Genomic DNA, 13,075 nt, shown 5'->3' on the forward strand with positions numbered 1-13,075 from the left:
CATCTCATTTGTCTGCGGACTACTCATTGAAAGTGCTCAATTCATATTTTGAGGATATGCATGTGTATTTTGTTCTGACCAGGACAGTGGAAATACTGTAAAACACTAACTTAACTGTTTTCATTTTACTTAGTGATGCACACACATTCTGACAGCAACTCTATGGAAGACGGTGGCTTCCATAACACACTTCCTTCGTACTCACTTTGAGTCTCAGTAAACTTCCATACGTCATGGGTTCACTGGGCTCTGTACGTATGGGGTACCACGGAGGCTGCATATGAATGGAGCAACAGGGAACCGTGACTGGCATTCACACAGCACACATCTCCTCTGCTCCTGTACATCTCCATGGTCTCAATGGAGTTCACAAAAAACACATGTTGAAAGATGACATTACTAATAATTTCAAGATCTTGACAGCAGAGGACCAAACCAAGTGCGACACCCTTTTGAGCATCAAAACGGCTTGATTGTACAGGTCACACACCCGTGAATCCGGGGATGCCTTAAGGGTGTCTGATACCCCAAGCTTGTCCGGAACCTCTAGTACAGGGACCAAGCCTGATTCTCATGTGTTCCCAAGCCTCTCATTGGTTTTCCTATACATCTAAGCTTAATGGGGTGGTTCAGTGAGCTCGAGCCATTTGTCTCTGTGCAGAGATCGTCCAACCTTAGCCCACAGTTCTCGGGTGAACTCAAGTCTAAGGCCAAGTTTTCCCTGTAGTTGCTCAGCGGGCTCTGGCAGCCCTGCAGCACTGCCCTCTGCTGGTTCCACTAGAACATGTTCAAGTAAAACTGAGTGTCTTGGATTCTATCAGTGCTTCTTAAACTTTCCATTGAACCGCAGAAAATCACCTGGTGGTTTTGTTAAAATGCAGACGTTAAGTCAGTAGGTCCTGGGGGATATGGAGACACAGATACTGCTGCCCACACACCACTGTTTTTTGTTTTTTAAAGATTTTTATTGATTTCAGAGAGGAAGGGAGAGGGGGAGAGAGATAGAAACATCAATGATGAGAGAGACTCATTGATTGGCTGCCTCCTGCATGCCCCTACTGGGGATCGAACCCACAATCCAGGCATGTGCCCTGACTGGGAATCGAACCCAGGACCTCTTGGTCCATGGGACAAGGCTCAAACCACTGAGCCACCACAGCCGGGCCCACACACCACTGTTTGAACAGCATGGCATAAGATGCCTCCAGGCTTTCTGCTGTTCTGACCACTAGCTTTGTGTTTCTAGGTCTGTCCATGGGACTTGGTTCTCTCCTCCACTTACTACCCTGCTCGGATCCGTGGTCCCACACTCATTCCTTCTCAAGTTAAAATGTCCAGTGGTCCTTCCTAGGGTCCCGTGGTCCCCAAGTGCATTGGCTACACTGCCAGGGACCAGCTAGTCCCAACAGCAGTACTAGGTGACACACATGGAAGTTTGCAAGGCCAGGAGCTCCTGGGAACTCAGAGAATGCAGCCTTCATAGATGGCCCTGCCCAAAGAAACATCTTGATCGGGCCCAGGTGGTGGGACCAACTAGGGGCACATGTAAATGAGGCCTGGACCTTCAAATCCATGAGTTCATTTATTGCCCAACCATACTTACCACATGGCCGGCCATGCTGGGGACTGAGACCCTGTGCTGGGAACTGCTTAATGAGACCCCATGTTGACTGAACCCATCTTTGTGCCTGACTTTGTGCCACACTTTTTACCCAAAAGCTTCCGGCTAAGGAATGGGTCTGGGTATTGGGAGAGAAAGTCTTTCCAAAGTTCTTCATTGCAGGTTTTAATTTTAAGTGGCTTCCTTGACCATGTTTATGCTACACAACTCTTGCGGAGACCAAAGCAGTCTTAGAAAGGTTGCATCTTTCCCGAACCGGTTTGGCTCAGTGGATAGAGCAACAGCCTGCAGGCTGAAGGATCCCAGGTTCAATTCCGGTCAAGGGCACATGCTCAGATTGCAGACTCAATTTCCAGCAGGGGGCATGCAGGAGGCAGCTCATCAGTGATTCTCTATCATAGTTGATATTTCTCTCTCCCTCTTCCCTCCTCTTTGAAATCAATAAAAATATATTTTTAAAAAGGTTCCATCTTTTATTCTCACTTCTTGTCCAGGAATAATAGGATCCATCACCTGCAGTGCCTTTGGGCTAGCGAGTTTGTTAAAGTGGCAGCTCCTGCCCAGCCGTGTGGCACCATGTTTGAGCAGTTGACCCATGAACAAGGAGGTCACAGTTCGATTCCTGGTCAGGGCACATGCCCGGGTTGTGGGCTCCATCCCCAGTAGGGGGCTGGCAGGAGGCAGCTAATCGAGGATTATCTCATCATGGATGTTTCACTCTCTCTCTCCCTCCCCCCCTTCCTCTCTGAAATCAATAAAAATATTTTTTAAAAATTTAAAGTGGCAGCTCCTGCACCACACCTCCCCCCACTTCCTAGGAATCACCTCAGGAGACAGCATGGTGGAGGAAGGGATGGATTCAGCCCAGAGCCACCTGCCCAGCTGCAAAGCCGGAACCACAGGCCCTTGTTCCCTTTCATCAGCTGCTCTGCCCACCTCCCTGTGCTCAGCTGGGCAAGCTGTAGCCCAGCCCCTTCGCCCAGCTCCCTCCCCGTGACCTCAGCCTCCTAGTCTTCCCCCCTCTTCCTGCACCACCTTTTCTCTTTCCAGATTTTTGTCCCCCTCATCATCTTCCTGTCTCTTATTTTTTCTTTTCTCTGTTCCACCTCATCCTGCCGGTACATTTCCCTCAATATTTCTGCTTTGTCCCAAGCTCTCACTGTGCTCTGTTCTGCCTCTAACGGTCCATCTGCCCACGAGGGTCTCACAGCCCGTGAGCGTCAGTGCCTTGCTGGTTTGTTTCCTTCCTGAGTGAAATAGGAACTCGCTGCTTCCCAGCCCGGTGACCCTGTGTCCAGGAGCCCAGCTTGAGCAAAGGCTCTCTATGGGCAGACAGCACAACAAACACATTGGTTCATTCTCTCAACACCAGTAGATATCTGTAATGCGATTCCTGATGGACTTTTCCCAATGCCCCGAACTTAGAGCTAAGACAAGGAGACTTCACACTCCCAAAAGAGCTATACGTAAGTCAGGAATAGCATCACTTCTAAGCTAAGTAAGGGGCGATCGAGTTGATTTTGCTCCCCCAACAATCCACCCCAGCACTCTTCACCCCCACTCTATAAAATAGAAGAATGGGGAGGGAGGAGAAAACCATCAGGATCAACATTGTTGGATCTGGGAGAGACCGGTGGCTTTTCCCTCTCTTCTGCGTGACTGGGGTCACCTTGCCTTAATGCCAACTGAAAGGGGCTCCAAAAGCACTACATGAGAGAGTCAAGAAATATAAAAAAAGTGAAGCCGCTCTCCTTGGTCGGGCAGTGGATTCATTGATCTTCCCAAAGACAGAAGCATGGACTTTGAGTGAGATGGGGAGGAGTCTGCACACTCACTCCTTGGCATGGACACTGCAGACGGTGGCCAGGCTTCACTTGTCTTGCCATCTGGCCACCAGGTAGGGATGCCAGCAGCGGGGTTCGATGCTACACCCTCGGTGGGAGCCGCGTGGGAGGAGGGCCAGGAGAGGACAACCCAGAGAACGCCTCCCACATCAGCACTCTTCAGCGGAGAGCTCCCACTCCCACCAACCTGTGCCCCCCAAACACTCACATCTGTGCTCCACAAATGAGCCAACACTCCGATGTCTGTGAGAGGAGGCCGCCACAGTGGATCAGTTTTAGTCAGAGAAACAGAGAAAACTAGCAGCGGCCAAGTAACTGAGAACTAGTTTGGCCTCTCTGCCATGCCCTCACCACTAGAGAAGCTGAAATTAGATGAGGCAAAATAGAGAGTGGGGAGAGGTGTTAGACCATATCTCCCTTCCTATTATAGATTTTTGGACCACGAGACAAGCCTTAGCTGGAATGACAGGAAGAGGTCAAAGGGGAGTTTTACACTGAACTGCGCTGTTGAGTTACTAGAAGTGATAAAAGCACAACTGAGGGATTTTCCCAAAGCGTCCGTAAGTGAAGGAAGACAGATGCGACATAGTCCTGATGTGAATGGGGGGAAATGTAGGCTCCCAACCAACCAAGTTCAGGCCATTTAAAAATTGTTGATATGCATTTATTAAGCAACACCAATCCGGATTCAGCACTGAGAAAGACAGGCACAGTTCTTGCCTTCATGCTGGAGGACCACCCCAAGGAAAATTAGTGATGTCATTTCATTCATGACAATGCTACAGGTGTCATCAAATATGACAACTGCTAGATAAAAGAGCTGGTGAGGGTGGAGCCAATGTAAACTAGGAGGATCAGATCTAGGGTTGAGGATCAGAGAGAACTTCCCTTTGGAATCAGAGACAGAAAAATGTAATGTCGGGGGAGTGTGTGTGGAGAAGCCTTAAAGAAAGAGAAAAGGGCCTGGCCAGTGTTGCTCAGTGGTTAGGTGTCGGGCCCAGTGAAGGGTCACAGGTTCCATTCACGGTCAAAGGTCCGTACATAGGTTACAGATTCTATCCCCAGCCTCTGTTAGGGCGCATGTGGGAGGCAACCAATGGATGTGTCTCTCTCACATGGATGTTTCTCTCTCTCTCCCCATCCTCTCTTCCATTCTCTTTTAAAAAGTCAATGGAAAATAAAAAGAAAGAAAGGGGAAAGGCCCTGGCCAGGTGACTCAGTTGGTTGGGGCATCATCTCTTACACTAAGAACATTGCAGATTTGATTCTCTTAGGGTACATCATACCCAGGTTGCGGGTTTGATTTCCTGAGTGAGTACAGGAGGCAACCAGTTGATGTTTCCCTCTCACATCAATGTTTCTCTCTTTCTCTCCCTGCCTCTCTCTCTCTCAAAAAAATAATAATAATAATCAATGAGAAGCATATCCATGGGAGAGGATTAGAAAAGAAAGAAAGAGGGGGGCTGGAGGGCCGTCTGCGGGGGTAGCCGCCGGGCGCTGTCAGCTTCCGCCCGGCTCTATCACAAGAAGGCTGCCCATCATTATGAAAATCCCAGAAACGTGGGATCTCTTGACAAGACATCCAAAAATGTTGGGACTGAATTGGTGGGGGCTCCAGCGTGTGGCGATGAGATGAAATTCCAGATCCAGGTGGATGAGAAGGGGAAGATCCTGGGCGCCAGGTTTAAAATATTTGGCTGCGGTTCCGCAATCGCCTCCAGCTCGCTGGCCGCCGAATGGGTGAAAGGAAAGACGGTGGAGGAAGCCTTGACCATCAAGAACACAGGCATCGCCAAGGAGCTGTGCCTGCCCCCGGTGAAGCCACACTGCTCCATGCTGGCTGCAGATGCGATCAAGGCCGCCCTGGCTGATTACAAACTGAAGCAAGAACCCAAGAAAGGAGAGGGGAGAGGGAAGGAGCCCCTGGCGAAGCCTCCAGCAGGGCCTTCAGCTGCTAGCCCGCCCCGTGCTGTCACCTCAGATTCCAGGAAGCTCCTCACCCTGCAGCGAAAGGCCATGCGCCCGACCCTTGCTGTTCACACTGTGCCTCCGATGCGAGCAGAATACACTCTTACCGCCTTAATCCTAATTCTGAATATTTTGAATTGAATGTACGGCCTCAAAACTGAAATTAATAAGTCTTGAGTTTTGCTAGTCCATGAAGTGCACAAAGATCTATTTTATCTGAATCTATTTTGGGGAGGATTACCAATAGAATGCCTTGTACGACTCTTGGATAGAACCAATTATTGTACATAGAACAGATCTGCATCTATATAATAAATTAAAGAGTGTAAGAAAAAAAAGAAAAGAAAAGGAAGGATGAGGCGAGGTGCCCTGGGAGAAACAGCCACCACCTGGTTGCTGGAGAGGTGTGAATGACAATTGGAAAGCTATGACTACATTTCTAGATGGCAAATAGAGAGCCATCTTGGGTGGTGGTGCTTGACAAATAAGCCAGTTCTCAAATAATAATTCTTAGCATGAATATTTTGGGGCTTTCATTTCGTAAGAGTCAGGATGAGATCAATGAGAAAATCTGTTTTCCCTGATATGACGGAGGTCTACGTGTTTCTTAGAGAAACTAGTGAGAAGTTCAGCTGTAAGACTGTACTAAGAGGGAGGTTCAATGACAGTGAAGTGGACCTGCTTTCTCTCTCACCCTTTAGACTGGAGTTTCGCTTTCCTGACTCCAAAATCAACTTTGTGCACAGAAGCGTTTCACTCTGCATCAGGCCAGAGCCAGGACATCTGCATTTGAAAAGCATGAGAAAGGATTGAAGGAGCGGAAACTGCTCCCTGTAGCATCTGGTTGTGTGCAAGATCCCTAAACAAAAAAAAGGGGGGGGTGGGGGTGGGAATTTCACTGAAGGGTTTGGGAATAACTTGAAGAATCAAGAGAGAAACTGAACATTGGCGCTGAGGTCATGAGATTTAATAGGCAAATTGTCAGGGTGATCAAGATGAATCATTTCCAATTTTTCTTGAGACATGTGACATTCTGCTTCATATGCAAATTCCTATGACCACTGTTCTTCCTAAAGTTCCCTGGGCTTTTGAGACCTACTGGACAACGCAGTGAAGAATTTTATGTAGATTCATGGCAGAGTTGGGTGTTCTTTTTCTGAGAAAAACTGGAAAGGCAGAAGTTACTCTGAAACGGGCCAGTAGCCCCTCTCCAGCCCCTGGTGTGGGCTCTGGAGACTCCGTGAGGCTAGAGAAGAAACAGCCCAAGTAGAGCCAAGGAGTTAGTGGGAGCATTGGAAAGATCTCTAGGCCAGCACTACAGAGACACGGACCAAATTCCCACCTCCCACCTCCTGCCTTGCACCATCACCAAAGACACAAAACTGAGCTCAGGAAACCCTACTTCGGGAAAAAGAGGAAAAGCTTGCCATCGCTGAGATTCAGACTGAGACCAGTGTGTCTGAAAGAGAAAGCATGGCAAGAGATGAGACCAGTGGGGTCACGGGGCCATGCAATGCAGGATCCTAAGAATTTCGTCCTGAGGACACTGGCCAGCCATTGATGGACTTCCAGCAAGAGAGGAGCATGGCTAGGCTTGTGTTGTGAAAGATTGCTCTCACTGATGTATCTCAAAAGTTCCAAGGAAGTTACAGGTGTTGATAAAAGTGGTTCTCTGTGAACTTTCTGCAGGATGAGGAGGGGAATCAGCAAACTGGAAAATTTGAAATATTTCCTTGAAAAAATCCAGGTGTTAAGTTAGTATTATTTTATTAATTTTTTTCATAAAAATTTTTTTCTAGATATCGGACAACTAACGTACTGCAATATTGAGAGTTTATATGTAGAACCATGGACCTCAGAAATGATGGTAAATGTATATACTTATATAAATTTTATTATGTTTATATATGATAAGATCAATATATACACATTTATATTTTAAAAATTATATATTTTTATATAAAGGAGAGAAAATAGGTTCAAAGTGTGGTTAAAATGGAAAAAAAAAAGCTAGAGAAGAATTTGAAACAAAACCTTAAAAGCCAGTATTTTCCCAAGCCACCCTTCATCATTATCTTTCTTTATTGGAATATTTCCTATGGAATGTCCTGAAAACTGCATGGTAAACTAGAAAGTAAACCTCAAAGTAAACATACCTCTTTAATTAGAACTCAGATCAAGAAACTTGCTATTAACTTTAAACATATGCAAGGGATAAGGTCTGTGTGATACTGTTCTCAGAAGACAAGGACAGACATTGGTAAATGCCCTCCTCATTCTCCTTGACTTCCAAGCACACGTGCACAAAACATACACATTACCCTTCTTCCCATACATCTGACTGCAAAGATGTCCCTCTTACATGATCAGACCATTCTCTGGTGGCAAAGACTCCTAACTGCTTATTAAATAAATTCACCTTCCCCTTTTCACAAATTCACAAACCCTGATATTTAGTTGAACGTGTTGCCATTCATCTAAAGGCTATGTTTTCCAACTCCTTTACACGGAACTAAGTTTTAGCCATTGCTAATAAGCAGAAATCATGTAGAATTTCCAGCAATGGATAGGAACATATTTCCCATTCCTTCTTTTATCCTGTTGCCTGAGACTCCCCCACCCCCACCCCCTAAAACAAAGGATTATGCAGCTTTAATAGCCATCTTGTACAATGAGGACAAAGGCCATAAACTAAGGGTGATAGGACCACCATATCCTAAAGATATCTGAGGAGTCACTATACCAGTGATGGCGAACCTATGACACGCGTGTCAGAGGTGACACGCGAACTCATTTTTTTGGTTGATTTTTCTTTGTTAAATGGCATTTAAATATATAAAATAAATATCAAAAATACTAGTCTTTGTTTTTACTATGGTTGCAAGTATCAAAAAACTTCTATATGTGACATGGCACCAGAGTTAAGTTAGGGTTTTTCAAAATGCTGACACGCCGAGCTCAAAAGGTTCGCCATCACTGCACTATACTCAACTAAACAGCCTACTGCTTGTCTTTTTTTAGTTGGGACAGTAATAAACATGTTTCTTGTTTAAGGTGCTCTTTTCCAGGTTTCTTAACTCATTCTATTTCTAATCCGAACTGATTTACCATGTGTAGCTTCAAACAGATTTACCTACCTCCTAAAAGGAACCATCCAAATGTTATAGTCAGCTCTTGCACAAGAAGTCATGACATGGAACAGTCCTCTGAGTTCAGTTGTGCAAATGATGGCGATTCTGCTTTTGGTTCCCTATATTATGGGTCAACTTCACTTGAAAATAGAAATTCTAAATAAAATATTACCAAATTAATTTCATTAACATTAGAAGATATACCATAGGGCTTATTCCAGGAATGCAAAGATGGCGTAAGTTTTTAAAAAATCTATTTATGTATTAGTTAGGCCAATTAAAGGGGGGACGCATACAATCACTTCAATAAATGAATGAAAGATGTAGAAAATTTGACAATGATTTTAATCAACCTAGAAGATGAGAATTCACTTAACCTGACAAAGAGAATTTCACATTCTCTCTCCCCCTCTGTCTCACTCTCGCACTCTCTCTCTCTCTCTCTCTCTCTCTCTCTCACACACACACACACACACACACACACATTAGATGGTAGCAAAAATGGCAGAGTAAGGTTTTCCAAAAGATCTCTCATTCATAAAAGTAATGAGAAAACTATAAAAACAAATAATCAGAATCAAATTTTCCAGAGTTCTAGAAATTAACTAAAATAACTAAAGGTGTACAACAATTCAGGGAGTGTTTATTCAAGAAAAATGTCTAAATTCCAGTAAGAATAGTTACCTCTGTGACATTTTATCTTGTCCTACTCTTCATCATCTCTCTTGCCTTATAACCAACCCAGCACAATCTTGGTGAAAACCAATAGGCTTGTAGCCACTGTAGGAGCAGAAAGGGGGTTGGAGCGCCTTCAAAACCTCATTCCCAGAGAGCTATCATTATTTGATTTATCTGGTCATTCCTTGAAGAACCCCACTTGCAAGGCTAGCTTTATTGGATCTGACTGGAAATCACACAGTGTGAAAGCCTTTTCCCTCAGGGTGTTTGTAAAAAATCAATTAGATGCACTTCTGAGGTGTTAGATAACAGTTCTGTTCTTATTCTGTTGAATCAATCAAGAACAGAAGAAAACTTCCATTAATCTACAAAAATAAAATTGTAATATGCAAATCAACCGAACGACTGACCAGTGGAACAACCATCCGGACATCCATCTGGACAAAGCCAGGGCTGTGAGGGCCGAGGCAGCTGGAGCTGCGAAGGCCTCCTCTTGTACGAATTTTGTGCATAGGGCCTCTAGTAACAGATAAGAGGGGGCTATAGGTTGTCTCTGGTTCTGCCCCACAAATGTCTTTTCACTCCAGTTTCTAGGCAACAGGAGCACATCCTTGCTCGGTTGTGCCTTTCTCTGGCAGAGGGCAGAAATACAGAGCAGAAGGCTCTTTTTCAAACACAAATATGTGATATTTCCATGCTTGGAATCTTTCATTGACAGGCTCTTTCGAAGGCTGAAAGGCTACTACTGGTCACTACTGGCTTCTATGGACTTCTCCTAATTTCTAGTCTGGCTCCTCCCTTTCTTCAAATGCTTCAACCTTCCTGGATTACTTGCAGTTCCCCAAACTCGCTCCGGGCCTTTACTCAAGTTTTTGCCCTTCTTGGAATCTCCCCTCCCCTCCTAGTTCGCCTAACAAACTCCTACTCATTTGTCAAGATTCAAACCAATTGTTGCTTCCCCAGGGCCTCAACACCATTTCTTTGGGATGAGATGCTCTTCCTCCCACACACATCACTTCTTCCCGTCCCCTGCGTGATAGAGAGATTAGTACAGAAATGATTGGGAAATCATCAGCAGGGCCGCCCACAAAAATTTGCATTTCCTGGTATTTTCTTTAATCTTAGCAGACTAAGAGAGGGAAGTAACATGCCCAAGGCCACGTAACAAATTAGCAGCAGAGTTGAAGTTGGAAGTCAAAGATGCCTTCTCCTTCCTTTGGAGTATGCTAATAATCACTGGGCTTGACCCATTACCCTCTTAGGTTCACAAAGGTCTCCTGGATTCTCTCAAATTTCAGACCCTCTAAATTTTGCAAGGTCTTCTAAGAAGGCAACATTGAAAAGTTTGTTGACACTTAGAGAAAGCACTGGAATGAATGTATTTGGTCTAAAGCCTATACCTAACACCTAGAACCACAAAGGAAGCCCCTGGAAGGCTTCTAGAGTAAAAGAAAGCATAACTTTGGCAGGCAGTCTTGGGTTTGAGTTCCAAACCCACCAATTACCAGTTTTAGAGCCTCAACTATAGGCCAACAAGCTAAAAGTAAACTTTCTAGGCTTAGTTTCTTCATGTGAAAAAGCATGGTGATTTTTTTCATAAAGATTAAATAAGATAGACTCAGTAAATCATCCAGCACAAAGTCTGGCATACATTAAGTATTCAATAACCTTAGTTGCCTTCTTCTAATGCTGCTCCTTTTTGTCTCCCAGGCTCAGGACTTTAATTTGACTGAATCAAGACAAGTTCTCTTAGCCTAAACGCTTCCAAATCCTATATAATAAAAGCATAGTATGCAAATTGTTCCCTAGACCCGGAGTTCCTCCAGGAGTTCAACCAGCGGACGGGGCCGGCTGGGGGAAGGGAGGGAGGCTCCAGCTGGCAGCTGGCAGCCTTTGGGGACCCTACCAGTGCATGAATTTCATGCACTGGGCTTCTAGTCTAAAATAAGAGGAAATTGATTACATGTTCAATTCCAAAACGTGTATCTTCTTTTTCTTCTTTCTTTTATTAATCATCCATTCAAGTCTATGGGCTCAGCACAAAGCTTGCCTTTGGTTGTAAACTGCACAACAGAGGTTTGCTTTTAGAGGAAGTAGAGAGGGGTTGAAAGATACCTAGGGAAATGCAAATTTGGTGGCTAAATAGGACTTCCCTGGGCATGATAATTTCCAAAATGCTGCTGAGATATAATTTTAGTGATGATGTAGAAAGGGAAGGCCAGCCCTACCTCAAAGAATGGTTGTAATTAGTGTGTTAATTCCATAAATATTTTTAGCGCCTACTGTATGTCAGGTATAGTTAGATAGGAAAAACACAAATATAGAAGAAAAGGAAAGTCAGTCAGGGGGAAGGTATACTGACCTAGACCCAAGAGACTACTTTTTGGTCCTAACTTCTCAAAAACTAGTCATATGACCTCTGGCAAGTCCCTCAAAGGTGTTAACTTCTTTGTTTCAGCTCTATATATTCAAATGCCCCTTAGAAATCTCCATCTGGATGTACCATAAATATGCCAACTGAACCTATCCAAGCCAAAAAACTAATTTTATATCCTTGCTCCCAATTGTATCTCAAAGTTACCTCTACCTCTTGTACTTCCTATCTCAGAGAATGGCATTTCGATATGCCTGGATTTAAGCATTTTGTTCATCAGGGACATTGGCCTATAATTCTCTTTCTTTGTAGTGTCTTTATCTGGGTTTGGAATTAGGATAATGCTAACTTCATAAAAAGAACTTGGAGTGTTCCTTCCTCTTGGAATTTTTGGAATAGTTTGAGGACGATAGATGTTAGTCCTTCTTTGAATGTTTGGTAAAACTCCCCTGTGACGCCTTCTGAACCTGGGCTTTTGTTTGCTAGTAGGTTGTTTTTATTTTATATTATTGCTTCTATTTCATCAGTTGTTTTTGGCTGTTCAGGTTTTCTGATTCTTCCTGATTCCGTTTTGGAAGATTGTATTTTTCTAGGAATTTGTCCATTCCATCCACGTTGTCCAGCTTATTGGCCTATAGTTAGTTGTTCATAGTATTTTCATGCAATCATTTGTATTTCTGTGGTGTCATTAGTTACTTCTCTGCTTTTGTTTCTGATTATATTTATTTGGGTCCTCTTTCTTTGTTTCTTGATGAGTCCGGCTAATGGGTTATCAATCTTGTTTATTCTTTCAAAGAACCAGCTCTTGGTTTCATTGATTTTTTTGTGTTTTTTTGTGGTTTTTTTTAGTATCTGTCATTTATTTCTCCTCTCATCTTTATTATTTCCTTCTTTCTACTTATTCTGGGCTTTTTGTGGTGATCTCTTTCTAATTATTTAAGTTATAGGATTAAATAGTTTATGATTAATTTTTCTTGTTTTTAAGTTAGGCCTGTAATGCTTGCTTGAACTTCCCTCTCAGGACTGCTTTTGCTGTATCCCAGAGATTTTTGGTTTTTGTATGTTCATTTTCATTTGTTTCCAGGATGTTTTTTATTTCTTTCTTGATCTCATTGGTAACCCATTCATTGTTTAATAACATGCTATTTATCCTCCATGTGTTGGATCAATCCCTTTAGTATTATGTAGTGACCTTTTTTTCTTTCTTTCTTTTTTTTTTTTTTTTAGTGTTTTTACTGTACTTGAATTCTAATTTTATTCCGTTGTGGTCTGAGAAGATACTTGATATGACTTCAATCTTCTTGAATTTGGGAATTTGGGGAGACTTTGCTTGTGACCCAATATGTGGTCTATTTTTGAAAATGTCCCATGTGCACTTGAGAAGAACATATATTCTGCGGCTTTGGGGTGAAATGTTCTGAAGATGTCAATTAAGTCCATCTGATCTAGTGAGTCATTT

General features: G+C 43.7%; 1 protein-coding gene and 1 pseudogene across 1 annotated transcript in view; both read left to right on the top strand.

The window, feature by feature from the left end:
* The first annotated feature begins 3,464 nt into the window (after positions 1 to 3,464).
* Positions 3,465 to 5,574, top strand: LOC102758962 (annotated as a pseudogene).
* A 444-nt stretch (positions 5,575 to 6,018) lies between these two features.
* SLAMF1 (signaling lymphocytic activation molecule family member 1) overlaps positions 6,019 to 13,075 on the top strand; it is a 60,480-nt gene continuing 53,423 nt past the window's right edge. The window contains exon 1 of the mRNA XM_015558554.1: positions 6,019 to 6,067. Coding sequence (XP_015414040.1) covers positions 6,019 to 6,067 — 49 coding nt within the window. The remainder of the gene's footprint in view (positions 6,068 to 13,075) is intronic.

The sequence above is a fragment of the Myotis davidii genome, unplaced genomic scaffold, assembly GCF_000327345.1.
Source record: "Myotis davidii unplaced genomic scaffold, ASM32734v1 scaffold251, whole genome shotgun sequence".
Classification (NCBI taxonomy): Eukaryota; Metazoa; Chordata; class Mammalia; order Chiroptera; family Vespertilionidae; genus Myotis; species Myotis davidii.